The sequence below is a fragment of the Dendrobates tinctorius genome, unplaced genomic scaffold (genome assembly GCF_039654945.1).
Source record: "Dendrobates tinctorius isolate UK_male_01 unplaced genomic scaffold, ASM3965494v1 ptg000011l, whole genome shotgun sequence".
Classification (NCBI taxonomy): Eukaryota; Metazoa; Chordata; class Amphibia; order Anura; family Dendrobatidae; genus Dendrobates; species Dendrobates tinctorius.
Window position 1 is genome coordinate 56,320,452 of NW_027361679.1, and position 19,232 is coordinate 56,339,683.

The window sequence follows — 19,232 nt, forward strand, 5'->3', positions numbered from 1 at the left end:
GAAGTATTTGTCAAAATAGGAAACAGTGTGATATATCTTAATAGAGAAATCTGCATCTTTCATCTCCTGATCTGATGATTTATTCTGAAAATTCTCAATTCGCAGGTAAAGTCTGTCTTTAGTGGTGTTCATAAGGTTCTATGAAGATCCTCTCACAAGCAGGACATAAATATTAGGAGAATGGTACTGTGAGTGCATTAGGCATTGTCTAACAGAGGAATCTCAGCTAACACATTAGTAAGTGAAAGATTTTACTCCATGTAAACCATTTGGTGATAATTTTAAAGACTGAAAAACACTACATAGTTTTACCTAAAAATCAATACGCGAATATAAAGTCCTATAATGTCAAAGAGCAAATAATATACTGCTTCATATGGAAAATACAAAGTCATTTACAAAGCAGTTTTCTACTAATATTCGACTTAAAAACCAGACTGAAATTTATATCCGATATCCCTAAGTTAAAGGAGTGGAGAAAACAGGATCCAAGTGAGTGACACGAAAGAGGACTCTCCACTTAATGCATGAGACCTGGGAGAGGAAAAATGGAGCAGTGTAAGAATGACAGTTCCCTGTTATGGTATTGATCTGCTGACTCTTTCCGCTAACTATTACATGGACGTGAGCTCACAGTAATTAAAATGACTTACACACTGGGCTGGTTTCAAATTCAAATCTGCGACTGAAGGCACCATATCCTGCGGCCGTGCGTGCACGAATCTGGAATATGTAGGATGATGCAGACTTCAGTCCCTCTGATGTGATTTCTGTTTCCTTGGACTTGATAATTGTGTAGCTAGTTTCCTGGTCCTTCATTTATATACAAAGATAAAAGCAAAAATATTGCATTTATTAAAACTACAGAATGTAACAGAGAAATGGTTAATTGAGCAGCAGTGTTTCCCCCTGCTAACTACTCCCATGGATAATGTTGCTGGCACACACAAAGGTCTTGGTTTTTCTAATGGTACTATATACAGTTGTGGCCAAAAGTATTGCCACCCCTGCAATTCTGTCAGATAATACTCAGTTTCTTCCTGAAAATGATTGCAAACACAAATTCTTTGTTATTATTATCTTCATTTAATTTGTCTTAAATGAAAAAACACAAAAAAAATTGTCCTAAAGCCAAATTGGATATAATTCCACACCAAACATAAAAAAGAGGGTGGACAAAAGTATTGGCACTGTTCGAAAAATCATGTGATGCTTCTCTAATTTGTGTAATTAACAGCACCTGTAACTTACCTGTGGCACCTAACAGGTGTTGGCAATAACTAAATCACACTTGCAGCCAGTTGACATGGATTAAAGTTGACTCAACCTCTGTCCTGTGTCCTTGTGTGTACCACATTGAGCATGGAGAAAAGAAAGAAGACAAAAGAACTGTCTGAGGACTTGAGAAACCAAATTGTGAGGAAGCATGAGCAATCTCAAGGCTACAAGTCCATCTCCAAAGACCTGAATGTTCCTGTGTCTACCGTGTGCAGTGTCATCAAGAAGTTTAAAGCCCATGGCACTGTGGCTAACCTCCCTAGATGTGGACGGAAAAGAAAAATTGACAAGAGATTTCAACGCAAGATTGTGCGGATGTTGGATAAAGAACCTCGACTAACATCCAAACAAGTTCAAGCTGCCCTGCAGTCCGAGGGTACAATAGTGTCAACCCGTACTATCCGTTGGCGTCTGAATGAAAAGGGACTGTATGGTAGGAGACCCAGGAAGACCCCACTTCTTACCCCGAGACATAAAAAAGCCAGGCTGTAGTTTGCCAAATCTTACCTGAAAAAGCCTAAAACGTTTTGGAAGAATGTTCTCTGGTCAGATGAGACAAAAGTAGAGCTTTTTGGGCAAAGGCATCAACATAGAGTTTACAGGAGAAAAAAAGAGGCATTCAAAGAAAAAACACGGTCCCTACAGTCAAACATGGCGGAGGTTCCCTGATGTTTTGGGGTTGCTTTGCTGCCTCTGGCACTGGACTGCTTGATCGTGTGCATGGCATTATGAAGTCTGAAGACTACCAACAAATTTTGCAGCATAATGTAGGGCCCAGTGTGAGAAAGCTGGGTCTCCCTCAGAGGTCATGGGTCTTCCAGCAGGACAATGACCCAAAACACACTTCAAAAAGCACTAGAAAATGGTTTGAGAGAAAGCACTGGAGACTTCTAAGGTGGCCAGCAATGAGTCCAGACCTGAATCCCATAGAACACCTGTGGAGAGATCTAAAAATGGCAGTTTGGAGAAGGCACCCTTCAAATATCAGGGACCTGGAGCAGTTTGCCAAAGAAGAATGGTCTAAAATTCCAGGAGAGCATTGTAAGAAACTCATTGATGGTTACCGGAAGCGGTTGGTCGCAGTTATTTTGGCTAAAGGTTGTGCAACCAAGTATTAGGCTGAGGGTGCCAATACTTTTGTCTGGCCCATTTTTGGAGTTTTGTGTGAAATGATCAATGTTTTGCTTTTTGCTTCATTCTCTTTTGTGTTTTTTCATTTAAGACAAATTAAATGAAGATAATAATACCAAAGAATTTGTGATTGCAATCATTTTCAGGAAGAAACTGAGTATTATCTGACAGAATTGCAGGGGTGTCAATACTTTTGGCCACAACTGTAGTATCACTTCGGACAGCTGTATTTTTTAGTTGTGAGACAATGACCGGCATTTTTGTAAATGGCCGGTATGTGTCACAGCGGAGGATATCCTATGTGCTGTAAACCTGAAATGCTGCTCTGGGACCTTCAGCTCCACAAGCTTTGTTTTTGTTTATACTAGGGGGGCTTACAGGGTTAGCCGGAGAGCTGGGCGGGACTGGCTAACCACACACACCTCCCAACTATGGGGGTGGTTTCAGCTACATAATGTGACCATGGTTTGGGTCACATGGTCTAGGTTGTAAGGTTCTGCAACAGGACAGGCATGTGTGTTGGATGGTCCTGTGAGTGGATAGACTTTCTGAAGAGCACATGGTGAGGCTGTGTACTTGGAAGGTCTCTGTGTTGGAAGGTCCTGTGAGTGGACTGGATTCCTGAATAGCACATGGAGAGACCATCGACCTGGATGGTCACTGTGTTGGAAGGTCCTGTGGGTGGACTGGATTCCTGAATAGCACAGTGTGAGACCATGTACTCGCAGAGTCTGTGACGGCACTACATTGGGGAAGCTACGGACCTTCTGAGGGTCTGGACTGTCGGGAGTGCCCTTGTCCCAAGGCATCAGAAGAGATGGTGGTCCCAGTAAGCCAGCTTCCCTAGAAGCCAAGACTGATGAGGAGTCAGTGTATGGAGCAGGAGCTCCTATAAGGTAACGCCAGACAAGGGGATTATAGTAAGGGCAGATAAGTATCTGCCATTGGAACAGACTGTTGGTGCTTGTTGTGTTCCGTGGCTGTTAATGAACTGTTCGGCGTGTGGTTGCCCACGGTAACTGGACAAAGAGGAGTCTGGCATGCTTAGGGTCCGTGACTCAAAGCCATATACTTTGAAGTGCTATGGACTGTGAGGTCTGTGATGTGTAACATGGCCTACAGAGGTTTATGAGTTGCATAATAAACCGCATAGACTGTTTTGTGAGGAAAACGTGCCTGTGTGCTTTCATCACGTTACAAAGAGAGTGTCCCCCAACACATGCAGTAAGCACTGCCTAACATACTCCACATATTCTCTGTGATCTACCAACGCTGGGTTCTTGGGTGCTCTAAGTTGAGCTGTAGAATATCCACATCATACCACCAAAATTAAATTTGTAGTCTAAATGCATGCTGACTAATGTATTCACATATTTTTCTACATATTTATGAGAAACAGCCTAATTAGAATCTGTAAAATGTATATTGAATTTTACAAGACCTGCTCATATGTATTTTACAGTACTTCGCTTTGCTGCGGATTTCCCTGTCATAAATTTGTAACAAATCTACCAGGTCCATTGATGGAGTAGAGAACAAATGCACAAAATGCGTTACATTTTTAAATCCATTTAGTTTTCTTTCCTATTACATCTTTAGAAATATCTGATAATTATCTTTAGGGCTCATTCAGATGTGAGTGATTTTTCCATCAGTGTTTGTATGCCAAAACCAGGAGTGGAACATACAGAGAAAATCTATAATTGAAAGATTGGCACCTGATCTGTGTTTTAGGCCGGGATCACACATGCGAGAAACACGGACGAGTCTCGCATCTTAATACCCAGCACTGCCACCGGCACTCGGGAGCGGAGCATGCGACTCCATGTATTGCTATGCGGCCTCACGCTCCGAAACGAGTGCCGGTATTAAGATGTGAGACTCGGCCGTGTTTCACCCATGTGTGATCCCGTCCTTAGAAACATTCTTGGGTTTGGTATAGAAATTCTCCTGAAAAATAACTGAGGTAAGAATGAGCCCTATGACCCATGGAAACTGCTCATTCTTGGGGTTGTGGTATGGACCAATATTAAACCAATCTTTAATACAGCAATCATATCTTACTAAACTCCCCAGTGCGCATAACGTTTTATACCTTTCAATATTATTTCTTTCAGGATAAAACACTGTGGCACACTATGGAAGAACATGATATGCCTAGAGGACCGTCATATGACTTTGCTATGTTCTTAATGTTTTCTTTTTCTCTTGGATGAGAATTATACATGGCTGTTTGTATGATTGTTGCAATTCTATGTACTAAGACACTCACCACAAAGCTCTGTATATTTTCAAGTTCTCTTTATCAGTGTATTAAAACTAATTCTAATTTCCATTTATTTATTTTTTCCTTTGCTCCCTTCTAACATAACAGTTTATATCACTTCATTGTTAGTAAGACTCTCTCTTATCACATCACATAATTGCTTTTGCCTGTGGCACAGTACAGGACGAGGAAAGAAAAATTACAGGCGCACGTGCTGTTAGTAAGTGGAATATTTCCAACGTGCTTTCATTTCCTGGGTTTTGTTTCCAGCTTTAGCCAAATAATCAATGACTTACAGGCGGCATTTTAAGGCAATGATTTACATGCAGAATGATTTCCTGCACTGTCTGGATGAGCTCGTATCACAATGTGTTATAAGAAATAGGATAAATTATGATACATATATGCAGCACTATATAGTATATATTAATTCATTGGATGACCTTTATTCAGATGAGCAATGTCTTCCAATATCGCCAACCTGAACTTCTAATGTGTTTTTCCAAGCCGCTGTGCCACACTAATGAAAAACACACACTGGAAGTCACCCTGGTAATTTACGGCAGACACAATCAATTAGTAATCAATTTCCCTATGTAGTTGACAGCTCCCCAACCAAGAAGAGTTAGTGAGAGCAAATAGCACCAAGATATAATTGTATATTACAGAAGGTCAGACCTTTTCAAAGTATTTGACCTCATATTCCAGGATGATACCGTTGGGTCGCTCTGGTTCCTGCCAAGACAAGGAAATGCTATTTCTGGAAATTTTTCCTTTTTTCACATGAGTGACTGGAGACGGGGCTGCAGAGACAAAGAAAAAAATCATTAGTAGCTGAGTGTTTCCCTTTCTTGATTTTAGTTATAGCTAAAAGACGAGTTACCATGAAAGCTTAATAGCAAGTATGATCGTAGTAGAAGCAAGAGTTAAGGGGGCTTTACACATAGCAATATTAAAGTGTCACCGATTTTGTGACACAGCAGCGATATTGCTAGCGATATCGCTATGTGTGATACTTACCTCCGACCGGCTCCCCTCCTGTCTGTCGCTGATCGCGCGAGATCGTGCAGCTCCATTTCTCGGCGGGCGCTTCCTGCTGGGCTTCCTGCTGGCGCCGACGAGTGACGCGTGGACGCGGGTGGGAGGACGTCAGGATCGCCGCGTCTGAAAGGTAAGTAACGACCGCTGCTGCGTCGCTACATCGCTGTGAGATCTCCCTGTGTGACAGTTCACTAGCGACCATTTAGTGATGCACCAGTGATCCTGACCGCGTCATATCATGGTCGGGATCGCTGGTGCATCGCTAAATGTAAAGGGGCCTTAAGTCCCAGGGAATCTCGCAGTACTCTGTAAACATATGCACCCTATCTATCTCTCTATCTAGACAGAAAAATTGGAACAACACCAATACCTTGTAGTAAAAAATAGGGTGCTGGGCCCCTCAAGTAAATATCCTGTATAAAAAAATAAAAAATAAAAAATGAAAAAAAGAGGCAGCTCTCCGAAATTAGCAAAAAGAAAAAAGGACCTTTATTAGTCCTTGTGGTGTGGCGACATTTCAGTTACAAGGTTTCCCAAGGGTCTATGAAATAGAAATGTTGCCATGACAAATGGGCTATTAACCCTTTCATGTCTGGAGGTATTTTCATTTTTGCATTTTTATTTTTTGCTCCCATTCTTCACAGAGCTATAACTTTTTTTTAGTCAAAATGGCCATGTATGGGCTTGTTTTCTGTGGGACAAGTTGTACCTTTGAATGACATGATTGCTTTTAACATATTGTGTACTGGAAAACGGGAAAAAATTTCAAGTGTGGTGAAATTGCAAAAAAGTGCAATTCCATAGTTTGTTTTTTTTTATCATGTTCACTAAATGCTAAAACTGACCTTCCATTATGATTCTGCAGGTCATTACGAGACCATAGACTTCAAACATGACTAGTTTCCTTTTTAATTAAGTGGTGAAAAATAATGCAAACTTTGTTAAAAAAAAAAAATGGTGCCATTTTCCAAGACCCATAGCGTCTCCATTTTTCGTGACCTTGGGCCGGGTGAGGGCTTATTTTTTTGCGCACCGAGCTGTCATTTTTATTGATACCATATTAGTGTAGTTATGATTTTTTGATCGCCCGTTATTGCATTTTTTTGCAATGTAGCGGTGACCAAAAAACATTATTTTGATGTTTTGAATTTTTTATTTGTTATGTCATTTAGCGATCGGGTTAATCCTTTTTTATATTGATAGGTCGGGCGATTCTGAAAGTGGTGATACCAAATATGTGTATATTTGATATTTTTACTGTTTTATTTTGAATGGGGCAAAAGGGGGTGATTTAAACTTTTAGATTTTTTAAATTTTTTTAATATTTTTAAACATTTTTTTTACTTTTTACATTTTTCAATAGTCTCCATGGAAGACTAGAAGCTGCAGTTAGTGATGAGTGGGTATATTTGTTACTCGAGATTTCCCAAGCATGCTCAGGTGATCTCTGAGTATTTGGATGTGCTCAGAGATTTAGTGTCTGTTGCCATAGCTGCATGATTTGCGGCTACTAGTCAGCCTGAATACATGTGGGGATTGCCTGTTTGTTAGGAAATTCCCACTTGTATTCAGGCTCTCGAAAACTTAAGTAACGAGTATACTCGCTCATCACTAGCTGCAACACTTTGATCGGCTCTGCTACATACAGATCAGATCGCCAGTATGCAGCAGAAATGCTCATTTGCTATGAGCGCAGAATCTGGCTATTACAACCATAGAGGTCTGCTAGAGACTTCTGGTTGTCATGCCAAATCATCGATGACCCGTGATCACGTGACAGATCTGTCAGAGATTGACAGCGGTATTTAATGGGTTAACGGACACGGGTGAATCTCGATTCCACTCACGGCTGTTAGAGGCACATGTCAGCTGTTCAAAACTGCTGACATGTGCTGGGAAAGATATGGGCTCAGCGCAGGAGCCTACATCAAAGGGAGGGATTCCGACGTGTGCGTACTATTACGCCCAACGTCGGAAAGGGGTTAAAGGACCTTTTTTTCTTTTTGCTTATTTTGAAGTGCTGCCTCTTTTTTCATGATTGATCTATCTATCTGTCTAGTATCTCTATCTAGTTTATTGTCCTATTGAAGTAATTGATTTTCTACTTTATTTAATAAGTCTTCATCTCCCATCGCCTTTGAGCATTGTCATCATGAGCTATGAGAATCACGGCTATCTTCTTGGAAGGACTCTTTAATAGATGTTTCACATGAATATATTGGGAAATTGTCTGAGTTGTCTTGCTCCATCTTTCAATTACAGCCATACATTTGTAGTATTACATAATGGTCATTTAAATAAATAGCCAACCAAGAAATACATGTTCTGATCAGCCAGAAGAAAAGCCACACTCTGCTCCGATTTAAGGGAGCCATGAGCAGGGGATCTCTATGAAATCCATGTGGCCTAAAAAGCTTATGGGAAGAGGTTATTAAGGTAATCCAGACCCTTTAACTCCTCAATTGAGCTATTTCACTTTTTTTTGTTTTCATTCTTTTTTCCCCTTTTTCCAAGAGCCATAATGGTTTTACTTTTTCTGTCCACATAAATATATATGGGTTTTTTTTTTTTTGTGGGGCTTGTGTTTTTGAATGACACCATTCATTTTATAATGTGATGCAATGGAAAGCAGGAAAAAATTCCAGGTGCATTGAAATTAAAAAAAAAGGTGCAACTCTACAATTGTTTTTTGACTTTTTATTTACCATGTTCACTAAACGAGAATACTGACCTGACAATATAATTATTCAGGTCAATAGGACAATGCAGATACCAAATATGTAAAGATTTTTTTTTATTTAAGTGGTGTAAAAACAATTTGGAACTTTCTAAAAAAATATATATAGCTTGTGCCGCTACTTTCCAAGACCCAAAACACTTTCAATTTTTAGGATATTGGGCTATGTGAAGGGCTTATCATTTTGTGGTAGATATGATGTTTTGGTTGCCTCTTATAGCAGTGTTGGAGCTCCCCCAAAAAGGGTAATCCTGACATTTCAATCTTTTTTACCATTATATCGTTTACCAATCAGATAAATCTATGTTATTATTTGATAGATCGGACATTTACAAATGCAGCGATACCAAATATGTGTATTTTGTAATGGTTTTATTTTAAATGGGGCGAAAAGTAGTGGTGACTTGAATTTCTGGGGGTTTGTTTCATATATTTTTTAAAACAAATTTTCACTTTACACTGTATTTAAAAGTTCACTAACTTGCAGCTGAACTTGCAATCATCTGATTGCTGGTACTATACCTAGCCCTGCACTATATAGCAAAAATTTCAGTCTTCTATGAATGCCAGCTAAACGCTGGCTTTCACAAGAGGATCTTAATGACAGGCAAAGGGTCTTCAGCAGATCCTGACTCTCATGGCAACCCATCGGTGCCCAGTAATCACATCATGGACACAGCACGTGATATGACCTGTCACTTTGCCGTCATGTGGTACATGCCACTCTCAGATATTGATGGCCATCATCTGCTGAGAAAGTAAGAAGCGGGCCTGATGTGTGAGCCCACATAAGAGTCAGTAATCTGACACATGGTGTAACTGTCCATAATATGTTTGGAAGAGGTTAAACTTGAGCAATGCTACATCCATGCCAAGATGCTAACATGCTTAAGATGTCAATTCTAATCCTAATACAATGTATGCTATACTCTGTAGGGCAGTATATTTCTGACATATAATATTAAGATATGGTATAATACTATTAGATTAACCCTTGCTAATATTCAGGTCTGCATGCGCATTAACACACATCAAACACATGTAACAAGGTGGCAAGGGGTGGTAGTCATGGCCGAGTCCAGCAAACAGCAGTCAGTGAACACCATTGCACACAAACAGACAAGTGAAGTCCCAGTCCTATGGTACTGTTAGTTACCATCATATCACACTCAATTCAGTCGCTGGGGATGAGCACTCAGGAACTTACTAAAGGCACTGTATATAATATGATGCTTCCTGCTCTGTCCCTCAACATTGTGAGCCCAGCATCACCAGCTCCCATCTGGGTTTAGGAGCCACAAAAGTCCTTCTAGGGATGGTCCCACAACACTAGGGCCCATCCACACTGACAGCAGTCCTTGGCAGCTTGCATCCTCAGACTGGGGCACTTTCTGTTCTGGGCTGTGATGAGCTTTCTGCCTTGTGCCAACCTGCCCGACTCTGCTGCATGAACAGGAAATTCCTTCCCTGCCAGCCTGTTTGGCCAGCTTCCTAGTTAATTCTATCTATCCCTGAACTAATTAGGTACATATTACATATGACACTTTAGACATTGCACATTACGGTACAAACACAGTAATAAAACAGTAGTAAACAACAGAGTAAATTAACATTACTGCAATGTCAGTGTGCCGCACATGATTGTTTGAACGGTGTCCAAGAGAGAGGAGGCAAGTGAGGTTCCCCGCCACCTCCTTACACACATGCAAACAACTATAGTCCACTTTTTTAGCCACACTAAATTTAATTTGGATCAATAACTCAAATCCCCATTATTGTTACATCATATAAATAAATGTAGCAAACAGTGGAGTGCAGAAAAAAATGGTAAATCAAAGCTGAATTTAAATTTTCAATTCAATTGCAGCTAATACCTGGCCACTATGTAGTTTACTTAGAAATGCATAAAGAACTCCATGCATGAAGACATCCCATAACCAGTTGTAATAAATCTAGATAAAGAAAGGCCATATGGCTAGATATACACCAGAACTATCCGCAATGTTCCTCCAGACCTGCTCTGAATAAAGCAGAGATAAAAAGAAGAAACCGTACACGCAGAGTAGATGATAAAGCTTGTAATTTTACCCCTTTGAGCTTTCTTTAATAGAAGTGTTAAAGTGTAACTGTGCGATAAAGACCAATTAAGTATATCAAATCGATCCCCAAGGTATTCAGATGATAGTGTCTTTGTATCCGGAGCACATCTGCGTTACAATGCACGGCGCTGGAGCAGAAAGGTAGAAGTATTCTGGAGCTTTCTTTCTCAAACAAAACGTAATTTAATCTCAGCATCTACACAAAGCCTGCAATCATTCCATCCTAAAAGTCTGCAACTAGATACTGCTCTGTATGATTTAAAAGGGAAAGTGCAATCGCACAGGAACCTGTTTTTAGAGGTCACTAATTCTGCAAGGGCAGCTTTCTCAGAATACCGGAGGGCTGCGCAGCGTCGACACTAAGCTGTACTCTAACACATTTCGGAAAACAAAACAACATAAACTGTCCCTTTCTGTCTGAAAGATGTGTTATTAGTATCACACTGAAATCATACTAGACTTTTTCTGCTGGCAAAGGCTACTCTTATCACCACATTTTTTATGCAGTATTGTAGGGGGTAATAAATTAATAGTACATAGATACAGAACCAGCATCAGCACCCGGCAAACCCTAGTAAGTGTCGGGACAATTGTGCCTGTGAAACCCAATCAGCCCAGATTGTCATCGGCAATAAATGTGCACTGCATCTACAGAGGAGTTACATAGAAAGCAGACGCTGGCTGTGTTGTACAGCCAGCACTCGAGTCTAACTGCTAAGCTTGGAATTAGCTCTGACTGCAGGAGCTCAACCCCTTAGATGTCACTGTCAATTGTGACTGCGGCACTTAAATAGAATTTGTCACCAGGCTTTTGCTACTCCATCTGAGACCCTGATTCCAGCAATGAATCACTTACTGTGCTGCATGCTGTCATTTTCATAAACTCCTTGTTTTTTCTGCTGCAGATCTATCAGTCCTCTGAATGCTGAAATTTGAATAACCCAGCCCACACCACTGATTGGCAGCTTTCTGCCTATGCTCTGTGTACACAGAAACCTGCCAATCAGAGGTGTGTGGGCAAATACAGGGCTCATTAATATACTTGACTACCACACAGCAGGTTTACTAGTTCTCTAGATTTTTATCAAAACAGCAAGCAGCCCAGTAAGTGATACATCTCTGGAATCGGGTTCTCTAACTTCACAATATGCTGCTCTTGGATTAGATTGTAAAAACCTGCTGACAGATCCATTTTAAGAGGTTGGAAATAGTGGATGGGTGTTCCTTACAAAGCACATTGGCCTCTTTGCCTTACAGTGAGATTAAAGGCTCATGTGTCTACCAGGTTTGCACCCTGAGGCAAATCAGCCTGTAGAGGTCGGTAATTTTTACAATACACTGCCTGTTATATTACAGTATTGCACTGTACTGTACAAGTAATCAAGCAATTGTAGGAGATTAGTAGAAAATTACAAAAAAAACTTTGAAAAATATTTTTAAGAAATAAAAAAAATATATAGAAAAGTTCAAATCACCCTCCTTTTCCTGAGTAAATTATCCAAACAAAAAAAATCACAATATCTATTCCATATAGTGTATAAATAGGAAAACATAAAAAAAACTACGTGAATTTGGAATCATTGTAACTATAGTGACCTACAGGGTAAAGTTACGTCATTTTATACTGTAAAGTAAACTACGTCAAAGTAAAATCCTAAAAACAAAGATGGATTACTTCTTTCCCATTTTTCATTAGAATATATTGTAAAATGAATGGTTTCCTTCAAAATTATAATTAGTCCCGAAAAAACAACTATGACAAAATAAAAATGAAAAAGTTAGGGCTCTTGGGATGCGAGGTAGAAAAACTATATTCAAAATCCAAGTACAGAAAAATATTATTTAGGAAATTGCATTAACCCCTTCACTACCAAGGGTGGTTTGCACGTTAACTCGCGGGCCAATTTTTACAATTCTGACCACTGTCATTTATGAGGCCATAACTCTGGAACGCTTCCATGGATCCCGGTGATTCTGACATTGTTTTCTCGTGACATATTGTACTTCATGTTAGTGGTAAAATTTCATTCATATAACTTGCGTTTATTTGTGAAAAAATGGAAATTTGGCGAAAATTTTGAAAATTTCACAATTTTCCAAATTTCGAATTTTTATGCCCTTAAATCACAGAGATATGGCACACAAAAAACTTAATAAGTAACATTTCCCACATGTTTACTTTACATCAGCACAATTTTGGAACAAAAACTTTTTTGTTAGGAAGTTATAAGGGTTAAAAGTTTACCAGCGATTTCTCATTTTTGCAACACCATTTTATTTTTACGGACCACATCACATTTGAAGTCACTTTGAAGGGTCTATATGATAGAAAATACCCAAAAGTGACACCATTCTAAAAACTGTACCCCTCAAGGTGCTCAAAACCACATTTAAGGAGTTTATTAACCCTTCAGGTGCTTCACAGGAATTTTTTGAATATTTAAAAAAAAAATGAACATTTAACTTTTTTCACAAAAAAAATACTTCAGGTTCAATTTTTTTTATTTTACCAAGGGTAACAGGAGAAATTGGACTGCAAAAATTATTGTGCAATTTGTCCTGAGTACGCTGATACCTGATATATGGGGGAACCACTGTTTCGGCGCATGGAAGAGCTCAGAAGGGAAGGAGCACCGTTTGACTTTTACAATGCAAAATTGGCTGGAATTCAGATCGGATGCCATGTCACGTTTGGAGAGCCCCAGATGTACTTAAACAGTGGAAACCCCCCACAAGTGACCCCATTTTGGAAACTAGATCCCCCCAAGGAACTTATCTAGATATGTGTTGAGAACTTTGAACCCACAAGGGCTTCACAGAAGTTTATAACGTACAGCAGTACAAATAAAAAATCATATTTTTTCCACAAAATGATCTTTTCACCCCCAATTTTTATTTTCCCAAGGGTAACAGGACCATAAAAGTTATTGTGCAATTTGTCCTGAGTATGCTTATACCCCACATGTGGGGGTAAACCACTATTTGGGTGCATGGCAGAGCTCGGAAGGGAAGCAGCGCCATTTGACTTATTTGGCTGGAATTGAGATCGGACACCATGTCGCGTTTGCAAAGCCCCTGATGTACCAAAACAGTGGAATCCCCCCACAAATGACCTCATTTTTAAAACTAGACCCCCCAAGGAACTTATCTAGATGTGTGGTGAGAATTTTGAACCCCCAAGTGCTTCACAGAAGTTTATAACGCCCAGGCGTGAAAATAAAAAAATCATATTTTTTTTCCACAAAAATGATATTTTTGGCCCAATTTTTTATTTTCCTAAGGGCAACAGGAGAAATAGGACCCCAAAAGTTATTTTGCAAATTGTCCTGAGTAGGCTGATACCCCATATGAGGGGGTAAAACACTGTTTGGGTGCATGGCAGAGATTGGAAGGGAAGGAGCACCATTTGACTTTTTCAACGCAGAATTGGCTGGAATTGAAATCAGATGTCATGTTGCATTTGGAGAGCACCTGATGTGCGCAAATAGTGGAAACCCCCAATTCTAACTCCAACCCTAACCACAACACACCCCTAACCCTAGCCCTAACCCTAATGGGAAAATGGAAATAAATACATTTTTTAAATTTTATTATATTTCCCTAACTAAGGGGGTGATAACGGGGGTTTGATTTACTATTTATGGCGGTTTTTATGTTTGGCAGCTGTCACACGCTAAAAGACGCTTTTTATTGTAAAAATAGTTTTTGCATCACCACATATTGAGAGCTATAATTTTTTCCATATTTTGACCCACCGAGTCATGTGAGGTCTTATTTTTTGCGGGACGAGTTGATGTTTTTATTGGTACCATGTTCAGGCATGTGACATTTTTTGATTGCTTTTAATTTAGTTTTTTGGGACGCAGAATTTACAAAAACCAGCGCTTCATGAATTTCTTTTGGGTGGTGCGTTTACGCCGGTCTGCGTGCAATAAAATGGATAAAGCGGTTTTCTTCTTTGGGTCAGTACAGTTACAGCGATACCTCATTTATGTCGTTTTTTCATGTTTTGGCGCTTTTATGCAATGAAACAATTTTATATAAAAAATAATTATTTTTGCATCGCTTTATTCTGCGAGCTATAACTTTTTTATTTTTTCGCTGATGATGGTGTATGGTGGCTCGTTTTTTGCGGGACAAGATGATGTTTTCAGCGGTACCATGGAAATTTATATGCGTCTTTTTGATCACACGTTATTGCACTTTTTGTTCGGCGGTATGATAATAAATCATTATTTTTTCCTTCGTTTTTTATTTTAATTTTTTAAGGGGTTCACTTAAAGGGTTAACTAATGGGACAGTTTTATAGGGCGGATCCTTACGGATGTGGCGATACCAAATATGTGTACTTTAATTTATTTATTTTTTTTATTTCCGAAAAATGAATTTATTGGGGAATTTTTTTTTTTTTTTTAATTTATTTAGCGATTTTTTTAAAATTATTTTCACACTTTTTTTTTTTACTTTATTACAATGTCCCAGGGGGGACATAACTATCATGTGACAGATCGCTGATCTGTCACATCACAGATCGCTGTGACAGATCAGCAATCTGTGTAAAATGAGGATGATTGACCTCATGGAGATCAACATCCAACACTGCGGAGACACCATCACGTGTTTCTCAATGCAGTGATTCTAGAGCACTGCCCCCATCCCTTGTGGGAAATATGCAAAATATGCAAAACAGAAGCCACGGAGACACCATCACATGTTTCTCAACGCAAGCAATGACTAGCCAGGTCTTTCCCCGGGAAGGAATAACCACGGGAAGGGCAGTCTCCAATGAAGGAAACCACCTATGCCAAAACATGGTATCCATCCACAGACAGCTGTTTCGGGGTATTTGCCCCTCATCAGTGTGGAGTAGGAAACTGGCTAGTCGGAGCAATGCCTAGTAGAAGACTGTGTAAAATGAGGATGATTGACCTCATGGAGATCAACATCCAACACTGCGGAGACACCATCACGTGTTTCTCAACGCAGTGATTCTAGAGCACTGCCCCCATCCCTTGTGGGAAATATGCAAAATATGCAAAACAGAAGCCACAGAGACACCATCACATGTTTCTCAACGCAAGCAATGACTAGCCAGGTCTTTCCCCGGGAAGGAATAACCACGGGAAGGGCAGTCTCCAATGAAGGAAACCACCTATGTCAAAACATGGTATCCATCCACAGACAGCTGTTTCGGGGTATTTGCCCCTCATCAGTGTGGAGTAGGAAACTACCGAAACAGCTGTCTGTGGATGGATACCATGTTTTGGCATAGGTGGTTTCCTTCATTGGAGACTGCCCTTCCCGTGGTTATTCCTTCCCTGGGAAAGACCTGGCTAGTCATTGCTTGCGTTGAGAAACATGTGATGGTGTCTCTGCGGCTTCTGTTTTGCATATTTCCCACAAGGGATGGGGGCAGTGCTCTAGAATCAATGCGTTGAGAAACACGTGATGGTGTCTCCGCAGTGTTGGATCTTGATCTCCATAAGGTCAATCATCCTCATTTTACATAGTCTTCTACTAGGCATTGTTCCTACTAGCCAGTTTCCCACTCCACACTGATGAGGGGCAAATACCCCGAAACAGCTGTCTGTGGATGGATACCATGTTTTGGCATAGGTGGTTTTCTTCATTGGAGACTGCCCTTCCCGTGGTTATTCCTTCCCGGGGAAAGACCTGACTAGTCATTGCTTGCATTGAGAAACATGTAATGGTGTCTCCGCGGCTTCTATTTTGCATATTTCCCACAAGGGATGGGGGCAGTGCTCTAGAATCACGTGGGCGCTGCTTATCGCTATGACGTAATGTTCCGTCCATGTTAATTAGGGCCCAGGGCACATGGACGGAATATTATGTCCAATGAAGGAAAGGGGTTAAAAAAGTGAAAGTTTTTAAGAGTAGATGGTTTTTGCTTCAATTTTTTCAGTAAATGCTGTTGCTAAGAATTGCAGCGCTGCTTTCTGAAGTGAACTCAATGGAAGGAAGTGAAACAAAAGTGTGTTGTATTTTTCACATGATAAAGGAGTGAGGCACTTCAAGGTATTTTGATTAGACTGAAACTGACTAGCTGAAAAGTCAGAAATCAACAGGATCTGTCAATAGTTCATTCCTTATAAATTTTTCTGCACTTGTAAATATGACTGGAAATGGGTTTTCTGCAACTTTATTATTAGTGAGCCAGGATATTTAATCAATGATTCCAGCATACCCAACGATCAGCCGATTGAAGAATCAGATTCGGTACAGATCTGTACTTGTGGTCCTAAAAGGTATCGCACGTTCCCATTCCCCTCAAGGTAGGCTGCGTTCACACATACTTGTGCTTCCATCTGATATAAATGGACCAAGTATTTTTTCTGATGTCATCCTAATTGTATCCTAGTTACTTCCATTTTCATCTCTCAACTTTTTCCCCCTAAAGAGATGTCCTTGCTCCCAAGTCATTAAAAAGATCCCTAGAAGGTCACTTTTTTTATTCAAATTTCTCACTAAGCAACAGGTCCATGAGACATGAATGCAAAATGTAAGTAAATTGAAAGGTTTTTTATTTTCACCCATGTTTTACAGCTCCCCATAGGCTCCTGAGATAAAAAAAATCTCAGCGACAGCCAAGGCAGCACTCGAAAATTTCACACGGGTGTGTAGGGCAGTACCATCTGTGGTCATGTGATACATGGAACTTTGCTAGTCAGTTTGATAAACGATACTGTGAAAGAGACACAATCTGCAACCACACTATATGCCATAGCATTAACGGGGTTCGCACAACTCTCCAGTCCATAAAATGGCTGCTGGTGGAAGAGCACGTGATCAGACCTGTCCATCAGCCTTGTCCAATAGAAAACTTCACATAAGAATTCTGCTTATCCATTGGAGAAGACAGATGGTCAGATCTGGTGAAATGTTCATCCACTAGCAGCCATTATATAACGTGGAGAGCTGTGCAGTCTGTGAGGAAAGCTGTGTAGGGTGTTGCAGGGTCTGTCATATACCTTCCCCTGAAGACATCAGTTCTAGTGTGAATATTAATATGCATTTGTATTGTGTTTTGATGATATAATGAAAAATGAATAGAGTGCTTTAAGAACTGATGCTGCTGTGTGGGTACAGCATTGTAATGTCTAAGGTAACTTGGGACACTCAGCTCAGGAAAATTAGGACAGATAGGCAGTGGTGGGCCTGTTACTGTATAAGTGATCGGTATAGGATAAGTATTGTTAGTATTGTGTTAAAGTAGGAAAAGTAATGCAAGCTGTTTGATAGAATGTAGGTAAAAGGTTAGATTGTCCTAGCAGCAGACTGCAGGAGCAGATACAGTTAAATGTTTGGGACCTGCCCATCATGGGGAGAATGGTCAAGCAAGAGCAGGAATCATTTTCTGGTACAGTCAGTCGTAGTTAGTGAGAGATTTGTGTAAAATTCATGTTCAGTGTGCAGTGGGCTGGAGGCATATGGAGTACATATCATTGTAAAAGCATGAGGCTACACCAAATTTAATGTGGAACTTCCTGTAACGTCCAGGTCCTATGGCCCAAACTATACACTTCCATAAAGAGGAAGCTGGACAGGGAACCATGTGAGAGAAAATTAGGCGTGCTGTGGGGCCACATGGGAAATTCCTGGGGCTGACAGGGATAGTCTGAGCTGAATGTATGCAGAGGCTTGAAACGTATTGGGTTAATGAAACTGGAACTTGAGGGAGCTGTGCCCGATACAGCATGTTAAAGACTGATGCATCTGAACTGTCCAGTAAAGTTGAACTTTTTATAATGAATCAAATACCAGATTTCCCCTGATGTGTGCCACCGATCCTGTAACTTAGGACGTGGATGCAGCAGAGGCTTCCAGCCTACAGGTAAGAATCATAGAATCATAGAATCGTAGAGTTGGAAGGGACCACCTGGGCCATCTGGTCCAACCCCCTGCTCAAAAGCAGGATTTGCTAAATAATCCTAGACAGATGTCTGTCCAGCCTCTGTTTGAAGACTTCTATTGAAGGAGAACTCACCACCACTCGTGGCAGCCTGTTCCAATCATTGATCACTCTAACTGTCAAAAAGTTTTTTCTAATATCTATTCTGTGTCTCCTCTCTTTCAGTTTCATCCCATTGCTTCTAGTCTTTCCTTGTGCAAATGAGAATAAAGTTGATCCTTCTACAATGTTACAGCCCTTGAGATATTTGTAGACAGCTATTAAGTCTCCTCTCAGTCTTCTCTTCTGCAAGCTAAACATTCCCAAATCCTGTAACCTTTCCTCATAAGACAGGGTTTGCAGACCGGTCACCATTCTGGTCGCTCTTTTATGAACTTGCTCCAGTTTATTGATGTCTTTTTTAAAATGAGGTGCCCAAAACTGGACACAGTATTCCAGATGAGGTCTGACCAAAGAGGAGTAGAGGGCAATAAATACTTCATGTGATCTAGACTTTATGCTTCTGTTAATACATCCTAGAATTGCATTTGCCTTTTTTGCTGCTGCATCACATTGTTCACTCATATTCAGTCTGTGATCTATTAGTATACCCAAGTTTTTTTCACATGTGCTGTTGCTTAGCCCTATTCCTCCCATTCTGTATATGCTTTTTTCATTTTTATTGCCTAGATGAAGTACTTTGCATTTTTCCCTGTTAAAAAACATTCTTCTCTCTTTTCTCTAGTATTAGCTATCCCTCCTAGCTTTGTG

The 19,232-nt window shown here is 40.2% G+C and overlaps 1 protein-coding gene and 1 long non-coding RNA gene across 6 annotated transcripts in view; one reads left to right on the forward strand and one right to left on the reverse strand.

Moving 5' to 3' along the window:
* EPHA5 (EPH receptor A5) overlaps positions 1-19,232 on the reverse strand; it is a 671,051-nt gene that overhangs the window by 144,662 nt on the left and 507,157 nt on the right. For all 4 annotated transcript variants that reach the window (XM_073542503.1, XM_073542522.1, XM_073542495.1 and 1 more), the window contains exons 6-7: positions 5,354-5,478; positions 654-813 (exon numbers count right to left, since the gene is read on the reverse strand). In XM_073542503.1, the coding sequence (XP_073398604.1) occupies positions 654-813; positions 5,354-5,478 (285 nt within the window). The remainder of the gene's footprint in view (positions 1-653; positions 814-5,353; positions 5,479-19,232) is intronic.
* The window catches only part of LOC141047431 (uncharacterized), a 250,589-nt gene that overhangs the window by 74,019 nt on the left and 157,338 nt on the right, over positions 1-19,232 (forward strand). The window lies entirely within an intron of this gene.